Raw genomic sequence first — 13,632 nt, 5'->3', positions numbered from 1 at the left:
GGGGCAGTGGCATTTCTGTGCAGGTGTCCCTCAGTTTATTCATGGAACCTCAGGGGGACTGCCTTCAAGGATAGGATCCTTTGAAAACCTGTAGGGATTACTGCATAAGGGAGCACTGACTGGCTGCCTCACTAACCACATACAAGCCTTTTTTCTCGACTGTGCTTCCTTTTGCTGTCAATGGCTTTCAGGAAGAAAAATCAGTGGGAGTGTCAGTACTTCTACAGGAGCAGAGAGGATGTCTACCTGCTCATCTGCCCTCAGAAAAATTATGATAAAGAAACCACAGTAGTTGAAACTCCTTTTCAGTTCCTGCAGGGGGGGGGGGTGGGGGGGGGGTGGGGGGTGTGGTGTGTATTTGTTTTTGGGTTTTTAGGTTTTGGTTTTAATAAAAGAGATGAAGAGCTTTCTGTCTGTGAGACCTCACCTGGAGTATTGTGTGCAGTTCTGGTGTCCTCAACATAAGAAGGACATGGAACTGCTGGAACAAGTCCAGAGAAGGGCCGCGAGGATGATCAGGGGACTGGAGCACCTCCTGTATGAAGACAGGCTGAGAAAGCTGGGGCTGTTCAGCCTGCAGAAGAGAAGGCTGTGTGGAGACCTCATAGCAGCCTTCCAGTATCTGAAGAGGGGCTATAGGGATGCTGGGGATGGACTCTTCATTAGGGACTGTAGTGATAGGACAAGGGGTAATGGGTTAAAACTTAAACAGGGGAAGTTTAGATTGGATATAAGGAAGAAGTTCTTTACTGTAAGGGTGGTGAGGCACTGGAATGGGTTGCCCAGGGAAGTTGTGAATGCTCCATCCCTGGCGATGTTAAAGGCCAGGTTGGACAAAGCCTTGTGTGGCATGGTTTAATGTGAGGTGTCTATGCCCATGGCAGGGGGGTTGGAACTAGATGATCTTAAGGTCCTTTCCAACCCTAACTATTCTATGATTCTATGATTCTATTTGACTGCTCTATAAAGCTTTAGTTCATTAACAGTAAATGTCATCCTAGAAAGAATACACTGCCTGTGAATCTCTGATCATTGCTTGCACTTTCATCTGCAAATAAATGTAAGCAAACGCTGGGTAAAGCAATAGGGTTTAGAAAAACTACATAAACTTAGAATTCTCATAATCATATTATTAATTCAATACAAATGGTTACAATTTTTTAATAGGTTTAGGATTTATTAATCCCTATGTTAGCACTCTAATTAAAATACTTTATTATATTATTAATGATGAGCTCATATACTTGCTCTAACATTCATTTCCTTATGGGAAGTTGGTTTTGAAAATCTAAATGCTGCAAAACAGATGGGAAAACGTAGCATAATTTAAAAATCATCAATACACAGATATGGTACTGTATCTTCTTGGTTAAGAAGCTCTCCTGGAGCAAGGTTTTATGCAGTTGGTGATGAAGCTTTCCATAATTCAGAAGAAGCCTAAGATCTTGGTGGTAAAAGAAGAGCTTACAAAGCAAATAAAGAGCATGGGCATCAGCAAGTTCTGTCCACAAATTAGATATGAATGCACTGTATGTTTTCATTCAAAAACCTCAGCTTGGCTAAGTTTAAAAATGCCTTCCTTAACTCAGAGAAAACTGAATCACAGACTGGAAATAGTGATAGCAATACTCAGGGATGTTCCAAGGGTATCTGTGGTACACCACGCAGCTATTTACCAAGTTTCAAGCAAAGACTTTCATCATATGAGCCCTATATTTATGCTTTAATAGTGATGTCAAAAATAGAATTGTAAGACCTATTTCTGAGATTCATTGTTCTCTTTTGACTATCACCTTTGCCAGTGCACTAAATTACTGAAAACCATCAGAATATGCCCCTGTGTGATCAAAAATAATTTACATGAATCCAGACTTCTGACTAAAAGCAGTATCCACATCTTTTGGATAACAATAGCAACAATAAAGGAACTCATGTCAATATGAAGCTAACAAGCTCTTTATAATAATGACATTAACTTGGCAGAAATAGAAGAACCTGGTAAGCAGAGATAGTCTTTTTTTTTTAAATTCAGGTTTGAAAATTAATTTCTGAGCTTCAGAGATGTTTAATACACAGTAGAGGTAAGATCATAAGAGAATCGATAAGAAGTAATGTGGAAGAGATGGGATTCTTGGTGATGAGACCAGCTTATTCAAAGCTAGCAATAACTTAAAACATCTTTTTCTATTACCTGTACCTAAAAATTGTTTAAGTCTTTGCTGAGTTCATGTGAGTTGCTTTGTTCTTGCCAGTAGAGGATGTGTTATGTGGTAGAACCAACTGGAAGAGATAACCCAATAGCTGTTGACAAATGGTAATGTAAATGTAATTAGAGCTGTTTTCTTGATATTGACATCAGAGATGACATGGTGACAACACCACCAGTACAGCTCTATTGTCTCAATCTTATTCACAGGAGAGCTTACCTTACTATTTTATAAACACAGCTGGCATAAAAGTTATGGGTAAATAAAAAACCCAGCAGGATAACGATGACACAGTCCTTGCCACTGAAGAATCTCTTCCTTCAGTGAACTATATTTATATGTAAAGGAAGTACAGTGCTAATTCTACCCCTGAAATGCGGACTGGGAAATGTTTCCAACAAACATATTATTCTTCTCCATTCAGCATACCACTGAGAATGCCTGAGGATACTGTGCTTTGTACCAGCATCCCTGTGGGAATTTGCCCTGTTATTTCCAACAGCAGAAAAGCCTAGTACTTGGTCACTTATACTCATGGTTTACAACTTTACAGCTGATAATAAAAAATCACAATACACTGTAAACTACATTTCTCCGAGTACTGCTCACACCTGATTTTCTCAGCTCCTGTTACCTAACTAGCAATGGTATGTGGATTTGGGAGTTTGCAAAGTTGCACAAGCACATAAATTTACAGTCAACTGATTTTGCAGTGTATATTTATAATTCTTGCACAGAAGTTGGAATATCTTGATCCTCTACATTTCTTTGTGCTGGAAATAGCACTGGATTAATAACAGATTTCTTCAAAGGCTTCTGTCAGAGCTATCTGTTTGTTGGCTTCACCCTCAGCACTGTGCCTTCTACTTTCCTTCCCCTCCTTGATCTTAACCACTGACTCTAGCCTTCTCATCCCACACTCACTATGTTATTAGCCCCTTGCCTCCAAATTTTACCCAAACCTGGCCAAATATGTGACTTCTAATTCACTCATGTCTGAAGTGTCTTCCTAATACATCAAGGCATTGGAAGCATTATATTGAGACAGTGCTTTTGAAGAGTCTCATTACTCTCATAATTCTCATTAATATGAGAAAATGTGAGCAAACAACAAGTCAATTGTCTCTATGACAAAACTCATCCTCCAGCCTTATTGTATTTTTCCACCAACACTTCCTCTTTCTTTAATTCATATAAAAGAAAGTTATTTGCAATTAGGCAAGTTCCAGAACCATTATATGGCAATTTAATTTAACTTATTAACAACAAAGTGGTGAGAAAAATATCAGGTTTTCAGGTCCACTGATACAGTTTAAGACAACTAATAAGCAGTGCAGCAAACACAGGAATACTGATGGTATGGAAAGCATTTTAAAACGTATGCATGTCTATATGTGACTAAGACTATTAGAACCTACATTTGTACTCTTCCTAAGCTTATGTACAAGTTTATGACCTGAGCCTGTTAAATTATGGAGTTCCTCTTCCTGACTACGCATACAAATGGACTGGTAGGGCTCAAAAAGTATAAAAAAAATTCACCCCTTCACATTTTAAAGATAATTTTTTGTAATAAACTTAAAAGAATATACTTAGTTGGATAGTGTATATTTTTTTTTAAATATAAGTCTGCTTTTCAATCTTTAAATATATATGACAAAAAGCAGATCTATAAATAACAAATGACCGAACATAAGAGTTTTCTAGACTACTTGAAATGCTGTATCTCTACAAGGCTTGAAAGGATGTGTTAATGTTTAGTTCCTCAATTAAAAAATTGGAAGAACAACCACACATAAATCAAAAGCAATCAATTTTAATAGTCAGATTTTGAAGACTCAATTTAACTTTTTGAAAGCTAACCAATTCATACATATATTTTTCATTTTAAATATCACTGTCACAGGAAATAAAAATGGCACTGACAAATGTTCTTTTGATAAATGAGTTTTAGTACTAATGTAATGCAAATTAGTTTTGCCTTCAGCAATGATGGAGATACAAAAGCTTCCATTTAAAGAAAGAAGACTTACGCAGGTATTTACACGAATTTCATTAGCATTCCATTATGTGTATGTGACAACAATATTAGTATTATTTTGAGAACTGAATACTGTGGCTGTATCAATTTTCAGCATGTTGATCTACGCTGTCACATAAATTAATAGCGATATTACCAGGAAGACAGATGAAGATCCCTCATGAACAGGAAATTACAGCATAGAGAGCACGCACAACAGTAACTCTAATATTCATGATGGAGTAATTTTTTTCTTTTCTGTTTGAGAAGGCTTGGGTAGCAGCATGGGACTCCAACGCTTCCAGTACAGCAGCTGGGGCTGCTGCGGCCGAATGCACAACAGCTTACGACTTCGCACCCAAGAAAGCCTGAGCAAACCTGCCACCCAGTGACTTGAGCTCAGAACTGCCAGAGAGAAGTGGTAGGCGGGAGAAAATCCCTTTGCTAGCACGTGAAGGAGGAAAACCCTTAATGCAAGATAATACAATACTAAAATATTACAATACTAAATCAGTGAAACAGAAATACTGGAAATGTATATTCCTCTTAATTACATCCTACATAAACCTTTTTATTGTATTTGTTGAAGCTGTTTAAAAATTCTGCATTTGTTACTACTTCAGTGCTGAATCCACAAATAACTACAAATAGCAATTCTAGACCTCACATGCAGTTTTACTGTTCCTTCTCTCCTGGCTGAGAAAGACTGAGCTGCCTGTGGAGAAGAAAGAGATGATCTGTACTTGCTTTGCGTTTGAAAGCCCAAAAATAAGGCTTAGGAATGCAAAACAGGAATCTGCCCCTGTTAAAATAACTTCTACCACTAATGATCAAGTGCAAAAGGAACACACCAGATTAAGAAATATGTGTATGAAGACAGAGCTACACAATGACAAATAAATTAATGGATGTTTGGATCTAACCTACTTAACTTTAACTAAGTGAATTAAGAGTTAGTATCTTTTCAGCTACTTCCGCATCCTATGGAGTATCTATCTCTAGAATCTTTTGAAAGAAGAAATCATTCAGCCTGAGATTCAACACCTACATGAAGTAATCCACCTCTTTCTCTCCCTCTGCAGACTATGGAAGGTCTTTAGAGACCAAGTAAGCCTAGCAAAGCTAGACTAATTTGGTTTTGAAATAAAGCAGTCCAATAAGGTGTCTAAAATATTGTGGAGTTAATCAGAATTTGGGGCCAGGAGATCTAGGACCACTGGCTAGCTGGAAGATGAAACAGGTGGCCAGGAAACTAAGTATTAAGTCAATCTTCACAGAAAATGACACCTTATACACTTGCTAAGGCCCTTATTTGGCCCATATTTGTTCATTTGAAGTGCTTTGCTAGAAAGTGCCGTAAAATTGGTATTACATTTCAGAATTAATTTCCCCTAAAAGAAAAAAATCCAATTTCCTTTTTATTTTCATTATTAAGAGGAAGACCCAAAAGTGTATGTCAATGATATAAAAACTTTTGTTCAACATACAACAGAGAAAGTCCTTTGTCTAAGGACAAACTAATGCCATTAGGACAGGAGTCAAGCTTTTTCAAGAAAGTCTGATGCATTGATTAGTACCAAAGTGCAGATATAAACCTATCAAAAGTGCAGCTTAATAGCCACTTGCAGAAAATGTTTTGAAAGATCCCAGTGTATTAGTGAAGGTCTATAGATTTTGAAATTCCTGAAACAACACAACACTACAAACTGCTTAGTACCCTGCTGCTGAGTTTGGACATAGACTTTGGAGAAATTTATGGCACAAAGTGATTTATGTCTTCAGGTTTCAATGTTTTTCAGCTGATCTTAGTTTACTTCTGCTGGCTTGTCTGACAAGGACTTGTCTCTCACTGAAAGAGTGCAGTGTGACTTCACAGGGATGTTCACAACTCAGCAACAGGGCAGGCTGACTGCTCAAAGGACTGGATTGCTCCAAACCAGTCTAAGACAGTTCTGCTTGAAACATCTCACAAACAGATAAACAGATATTGAAAAACAAAGGGAGAAAGAATCTCCATGGAAAATTAAAGAATATTTCCAGCCTATGAGAAATACTCTGCAGGAGGCACCGTTACATGGTACATCATTTTGAACACAGAGCTGAAACTGAATATGCTCCCTGGTGTTCCCAGACACTACAGGTACCATTAGCAATATTTTCTCTCCACCTTCACAGTTCCTCTTGGTAGCACACACTCCAAAAGTATCTATATTGAGGATTTTTGTATCATTTAAACCCAGAATAACAAAATAAGTACATATATATGTGGGTAACCACTCTGAGGTTGTTGTTGAATATTAGATAAGTCAGCTTTTGAATAGACATAACGAGAAGGGTTTTCTAATCAAGGTAGTAATCCTGATAGACGACTGTAAAGAGATAACCACACATGCAAGCATGAAAGATTTATGATTCCTCTTTCTATATGCCAAAATTATTGTTTTTGTATTAACTTGTTTAGCTTTCACACTAACTCTTCTTTCTCAGTGTTTACAGACCATTTGACTCCTACCCACCATCTGGCCCGGTTTTGTGCCAAATACCAGAAATGTTGATGAGAAAAACATGAGTAAGGAAAAGTGAATGCATATGCACACATTTCCAAGATAATTTGTACCCTGTTTATGATAAGGCTACCAACTTACCAGTTTTATTCACTGGGATTTAACTGAAGTACCAAAATGCTTATGTTAATTAAGATATCTGATTTCAGGTATCTACCTGCAAGTGTCTACATGTCTGTAAAATGTCTAAACTGTGATTTTATTTCACATTCTTAGCCTAGTGCATCTTTCTAGACCTGAACCAACACAACAGAAAAAGTAAAACAGAAAAGACTGCTATTCACAATAAAAAAACCCCTAGTATTTTACATATTAGATAAGGATCTATAGTATCTTACCATGACATTCCTTTCATAATGTTCGTGCTCTTTCTCAAAATCTATTACAAAGCCATTTAGAGACCAAATAAATGTCAGGTCTAATGTGGGATCATGGGATGCAATGCATTGCATGGTAGCATTCTCTCCAACGGTGACATCAACATTCAATGGAGCTAAAGTAATCCTTGTAGCTTCTGTGAAGTTAACAGCAAACACGGAAAATTCCAATAAATAAATGTTTATCCAAATGCAAGCTCAGCTCCATAATTGTTTGATTATATATACAACTGCTCCCTCAAAGTCTGCTTTACATGTTATTCACGCAGCCACATTTCGAAGGACCAAAACAAAGAGAACAGAGGAAACCTTTTACAACTGAAATGCCTAACTTCTGTCCTTTGGCACTGGCTGTTTCAGTCTCTGAATCACATTACTGCCTATTTAAAGCTATTTTTACTCATTGACTATCTCAGGTAGAAAGAAGACACATGATGAATCTTATGTGACTTGTGTGGCATTTCTTGTTTTAATAATATTTCTTATGTTTTAAAACCTGTCTAACGAATGGAAAGTTCTACTCAGTTGTCAGGCTGAGTCAGATTTCTATTGGAGTACTGCAGGGATTGAGATCTTAATTTATCTACTGAGAAACAATAGAATGGATGCATAGCAAACTATGCAAATACCTACATGTGGAAAGGAAGAGAAAATAATACAACAAAAGGAAGAAATTTGTGTATCTTCCAGCAATGTTACATACTGATACAGAAAGAAGAAAACAAAAAGGCAGAGATCTCATGACACTTCCTAGAGATCTTGGTGCATTCATCAATCTCCTATGGCAAATTAACAACACTGCTCTGGAAAGGACTCACTGGATCAGTGAGACCTGTTTCTTTTCTTTCAATTCTTATCATAAAGCAAAAAGCCTCAGAGCATCTTCCTTATGCCATGACATAAAACTTTCCCACTAGTATGAGAATGGGAATAGAGTACCAAAACCTGGAAGACAATAGCCAAAAGAAAAAGCTATTGCTACTAGCTAAGACCTAGGTTTGAGCATGATCCAAGGAGCACACTACACTTCATAATACACAGAACAGCAAAAAATCCTCAATAAACCCAATGTTACTTGTCAACCTGCCTTTGAGAGAAACCTTCCCATTCCCAAGTAATGTAAAACCTGCTTAGTACAGAGGCTATGAGGATGGCACAACTACTGGCTTTTGCAGAATGGAGCATCTCATAGTGCACTGGAGCAAACTCTTAACATCTGATCTTTAAAGTCTTAGCTATGGACACATGCTTAGCATATGCGCTGCATTCTAGTGCATTCACCATTTGGTTCTGCCATCAGTGATGTTCTAAATATTTGCATAAAGTATTCTACCAGTCCTGTGGCAGTGAACAAACAGCGTGGGGGAAAACCCATCACATTTGCAGTGCCTGTCAGCTTCAGATTTGACTGTTAAAATTCCCATAGTCATGCACAATGTCTGAGAAGTTTTATGGGCCACACAATTCTTGGGAATATCATCTTCAAAGCATTCTTTGTCAACTCTTATCATTGTCCACAATGTGAAAATAAATTTGAAGTATGTCGTCTGACCCCTTCTGTTTCTGCTGTGATGCAAGGGAGATGTCGTAGTCTTTTGGTTTGTCTTTTTAAACAGATTGGGGCAGAATTCTCCAAAACTTTAAAATTTTGTATATCTAAGTTTATAAGGTTTATAAACATTTGGTTTAAGTGTTTCACTGTGTGAATTTAGTAAGCAAATGCCTTTAGAAGGTATGATAGAGTTATTAAGGGGCTGGATATTTATTTACATAATCTTTCAAAATAATTAAATGCCTGAGGGCAATATTAAGATGTATAAAGCTGAAAAAGGATGATAAAGAGTAATAGCAATTATTAATCAAATCTGATTAAGCAAAATAAAAGTCTTACAATTAATTTGGTACAATAAATTTGGTATAAATCAACCAGAAAAATGCTTTCATATGATCTGATGATATAGATTGATTCTTACATTAGTACATCAATATCGTGGCATTGAGCTGTCACACCTAGCATGATTTCTGGAACAGACATTAAAAAATGTATTTGATAAATTATTCTTCTACTATGAGTGATACCTAACAGACATAGCTATTCATGAATGTCATCTTTCCTATCTGTATTCTACAGCTATTTATTTATTTGATATCAGGTTTAAAATATACATTTAAGGATATCAGTACTCCATCAGTAAATACTAATACCCATAAAAGAAGATAATTTAGTGCCCGTAAAAGAAGGGAATTTAGTAGTGCAGTCATATGGCTGTGTGTCCCTATTGCACCAATTTAAGACATGTTTCTTTAACAGAAATGCTCTCTCAAACTTGCTTACTCTACCAAGAAAAACAGAAAGGAAAAATTAAGGAACATCAGCAAGAGTGCCATTTCTGTCTGAGTCATGGCCCCAGGATCACACCTTAGTCTAAGCGCTAAGCTACCAATTTTAATGAATGCATTAAAATGTGTCAATTTAACGGATGAGATTTAATAATCTCTAATGAAAAAATCAACCTTGAAAACTGAGATACTGTCTCAGGACTAGTGCAAACATACTCTGTTTCTATTGAGCAATATGTTTTTAAAGCATCATTATTTAATGAACAACTAAATTAAAAATATATAAAATGGTTTGCAAGAGCTGGAAAAAAATTAGTGATTCTACCCAAAACAAATGAATGCAATTTACAGGTTTACCTGTCATTTCCAGAACACCAGTGCTATTAGCTTTTCCTCGGTTGTTTTCTGCAAAACAAGTGTAGCGACCTTCATCCAGCTTTGTGATATTGATAATTTCCAGGCTCCCGTCATCCCAGATACGTATGCTATTGAAGGTGTAAAAAAATACATCAAGAGAAATTAGGTTTTATATCAGAAAGCAGTACTTTCAGTAGAATAGTAGCAAGTGAAAGAACAAACCACAGATGTCTATTGGAAGCTCACATCTAAATACTGCATTTATAAACACTCTTATTGAAAAAATATTTTATTAGACTGTGGCATGATTAGAGGCGTCTGCTGGAGCCAGAGAATGTACTTTCATTTACTTGTAGTCATTCTAATAGTTTTCTTACAGTTTTGTGATACCATTCAATTCTGAAATGTGAACGGCACCACACAGTTGGATACCCCTCTAGCTATTTGGATCCACATTGGCTGAAATATTCTGGCAGGTTGTTCTCCTAAAATTACACAGTCTCCTGGAGTCTGCAAAAGTGAGAACTAACCTACAGGGTAAATAGAAACATAAGGCAGCCTTTTTAAGACTCACAGTGTCCCCTAACAGTCAATACTAACCGGCTCCCATTTACAAGCAGTTCTGTTCCTTTGCTCCAGGAGAATTTTGGCTTAGGAGCAGCTTTGGGCTTGCATTCAATGATTACACGACCCCCTTTAGCTGCTAGGATTTTCTTCTTCATAGGGTTCAATTCAAAAGTAGGAGGTGAAGCTGAAAGCGAAAATTAACAAAAGCACTGCTGTTAGTGATTTTTCTGCAAAATACAATATGTTTGCAACACAAAGTAAATGACAAAACTATAGAATTGTATGCAAATGTCCATTATTCAGATCAGTAAGAAAAATAGTAATGATAAATGATGTCCTGAGAAATAGATGCTGATCTAAAATAGGAAAAATCATTGTGTAGTTATATGTGGCTTTATGCTAGAGGTTTCTTTCTGTTGACTTCTGGACTTCCATCTAAATTTAATCTAACAAGATCAAAGTCCGCCAAAATCAATAGAAAGTTCCTCCTTTTCAAATGCCTTTTGATCAGTCCTAATAAAATTTAGATTCTTGGAGATCAATTTCCGCATAAAGTGGCTCATTCGATCATATTTTCAAACAATAGTTTGTTTCACTTTTCAGTGATTTTAACCCCCCCAGCAACATTAAGATTGTACCCTTCCTCCTCTTTGTAGTTTTCTGTTTGACTGACTCGTCTTAGATGCAGTCTCAGATTTACAAGAGTAATGAGATATGAGTACAACAGGCACCACTCTTACACACTGAGGTTAGATCTTTGCTTACTCATTTTCTCTTTACTTGTAACCAAATAAAAACCAAAATGCTTTTAATTATTTTGCATCTCATCGAATGGACACAGCTTAAAGAAATTGGGCTATAAGTTCATTAAAGCAGTACAGAGAAAAACTCTGTATTTTTGTGCAGTGGGTTGGGGAAGACAAGGATAGTTTAGCACTTGGGAAAGTCTGAAGGCAAGCATGAGATGGAAAGAACCCAGGGTAACTTCTGCAAGGAAATCTCCTAGGAAAGCCGTATCATACTGCCGTTATGCCTGCTCTAATGACATCAGTAAAAATGTCAGAAATTGTTTTAAGCCTGAGCACTCTGGATGTGAAAGTCTAACTTTCAATAGTATGTTCCTTCGTAAAACAGTGGATTAATGACAACATCCAGCTATCAAATGGAACAGCTATATTGCACACAACCATTGCAGCTGGTCATAGCAGATTGTAGAAAGCAAAAGCAAAAGACAGAGTGAAGAGGCAGAGCTTTAAAGGCTTGGTGACTGACAACAGGGTTTTAAAAAAGCATATTTTACCCACAGAGGAGAGGACATAGACAAGCTAAAAAGAAAATGCTCCTCAAGTTTTGCAAGCTTGAGAAGGTAGTCGGTAATCCTTACATGCTTCATGTAAATTCTGTACCATCAGTTCAGCTGAGAAGTAACAGCAGCAAGCAAACATCAGAAATAATATAGAAAATATTTCCTGCAAATTGGAAACTTGATTCCTCAATTTGTTGTCAAAAACAAGATAGAGAGCTCAAACAAAGCCCCTAGATTGAGCGAGGCTTTTTAGCTTTATCCTCACAGGAATCTGTTACCAAACTATGCCTGCAAATATGACTGCTATCTTACTCAAACCTGAAACAGAAAATAGAGCAAGTAATCCTACTGACCCACAATCTTCAGTTCAGCATTTGCATAAATAATTCCATGTGTGTTTTCTGCTATACATTGGTACATGCCGGCATCGTCAAAGGTCAGACTTTGTATTCTTAGTTCACCTTTCCGGAACTAAAACACAGAATCAATAAAACAACAAGATATTCATATAGACTATGTATGCTGATGAATTTATATGCATTCCACATATCTTCTATTTTATTTTTTTAGGGACAACATTCAGAAAAGAGTTCCTCACATAATATTAAGACACCAGTGAGATTTTATTTTACCCACGTTACATTTCAGTCTTTATGACAATCTATTCACCTTCTTGTTTTAAAGACAGACTCAGTGTCTGTCGATATAGATAGAAAAGTCTTAGCTGAGTGGCACTTGACACACCTACTCTTCAGTCCCTTGTTACCATACTAATGTAAACACTACTGATTCAGAAATAAGAAACAAATGAAATTCATTTTATGCACATAAGCTTTGTTTTTCTACACTCACGGTTCAGTACCTTCTGTTGTATGTACATCGTTTTACAACAGTAAAAGGTCAAAGCAAGTCCCAGTGAGGCAGAAGTTTTTCAGACGATTCCTCTGAGAGGTAGCATAAATTATTTTCTATTACATTGTTTTAACACCAAAAGAAAATACCGTAAATCAAAATAAAGTACTTAATCTATTTCTAAACAATTACGTATAAAAGTACAAAAAGTGTGGTGGTGCATCTTGTAAAGTACAAGTAGATGTCTGTTTTTGAAAGATCGTGTTAATGAATTCTGTTTTCTTGTCAAAATCAAGCTGAAAAGCTTTAAATCTTGCATATGAGTAAATTGGAGTGCATGGAGTAGTGGAAGATTAAAAGAATACTATTTATCTGAAAAAGATTAAAGGAAATATATATCCTGCACTTTTATTTAAAAAATGTTTAAATCAGATTATCTGAAAATTTTTATTTTTTGCTAAGTGAAACACCAAATTAAAAATCATTTAATTTAGAAGCAAGCTATATTTTCAAGGCAATTTAAATATTTTTGCTATTTTCCATTTGGAAATCATCTCATAATAGTAACACACAGCATAATCTTCTGGTGTACTACTGCAGAATTACACACCGCTTTCAGCAATCCAGCATGGAGATTTTCTCAGTGAAAGCCAAGCTGAGTGGGGACCATCAAGCAATTCATTTGTTAAATTACTTGTTTGTAATAACTACTGAAGCTAGAAAGGAGCATTGTTTTTCCTGGTTTAAGCCATCTCCATATGGCAGATGGTGATACCTCTACTCTCCCTCCAAGCTCCCACATTTTTCTTAAAACATAAAGGCAAACCAATGCTGCCTCATTGTCTTTTTTTGCTTGCTTGCCAAGATCAGTGCTGCCACAGCTCAACAGATGCAACATTACATTGTGCCCTCTTCTATCCTCTTTGTTCTTTAATGACACATCATACAATAGATATTAAGCAATAGATATTACATTGTTGAAATGCCTGGAGAGAAAATATCCAATGTAATAAATTTAAATTATCAAATGGTACTCATTTAA

At 36.4% G+C, this 13,632-nt stretch overlaps 1 protein-coding gene across 1 annotated transcript in view; it reads right to left on the bottom strand.

Annotated features, from left to right (window-relative positions):
* Positions 1–13,632, bottom strand: part of CNTN1 (contactin 1) — a 246,688-nt gene that overhangs the window by 51,995 nt on the left and 181,061 nt on the right. Inside the window, exons 12-15 of the mRNA XM_062612293.1 lie at positions 12,092–12,209; positions 10,466–10,616; positions 9,866–9,993; positions 7,130–7,305 (exon numbers count right to left, since the gene is read on the bottom strand). Coding sequence (XP_062468277.1) covers positions 7,130–7,305; positions 9,866–9,993; positions 10,466–10,616; positions 12,092–12,209 — 573 coding nt within the window. The remainder of the gene's footprint in view (positions 1–7,129; positions 7,306–9,865; positions 9,994–10,465; positions 10,617–12,091; positions 12,210–13,632) is intronic.

Source organism: Pezoporus occidentalis, unplaced genomic scaffold (assembly GCF_034315485.1).
Source record: "Pezoporus occidentalis ecotype Australia unplaced genomic scaffold, CSIRO_AGI_Poc_V1 ctg100, whole genome shotgun sequence".
Classification (NCBI taxonomy): Eukaryota; Metazoa; Chordata; class Aves; order Psittaciformes; family Psittacidae; genus Pezoporus; species Pezoporus occidentalis.
This window is presented reverse-complemented; position numbering and strand designations above follow the sequence as displayed.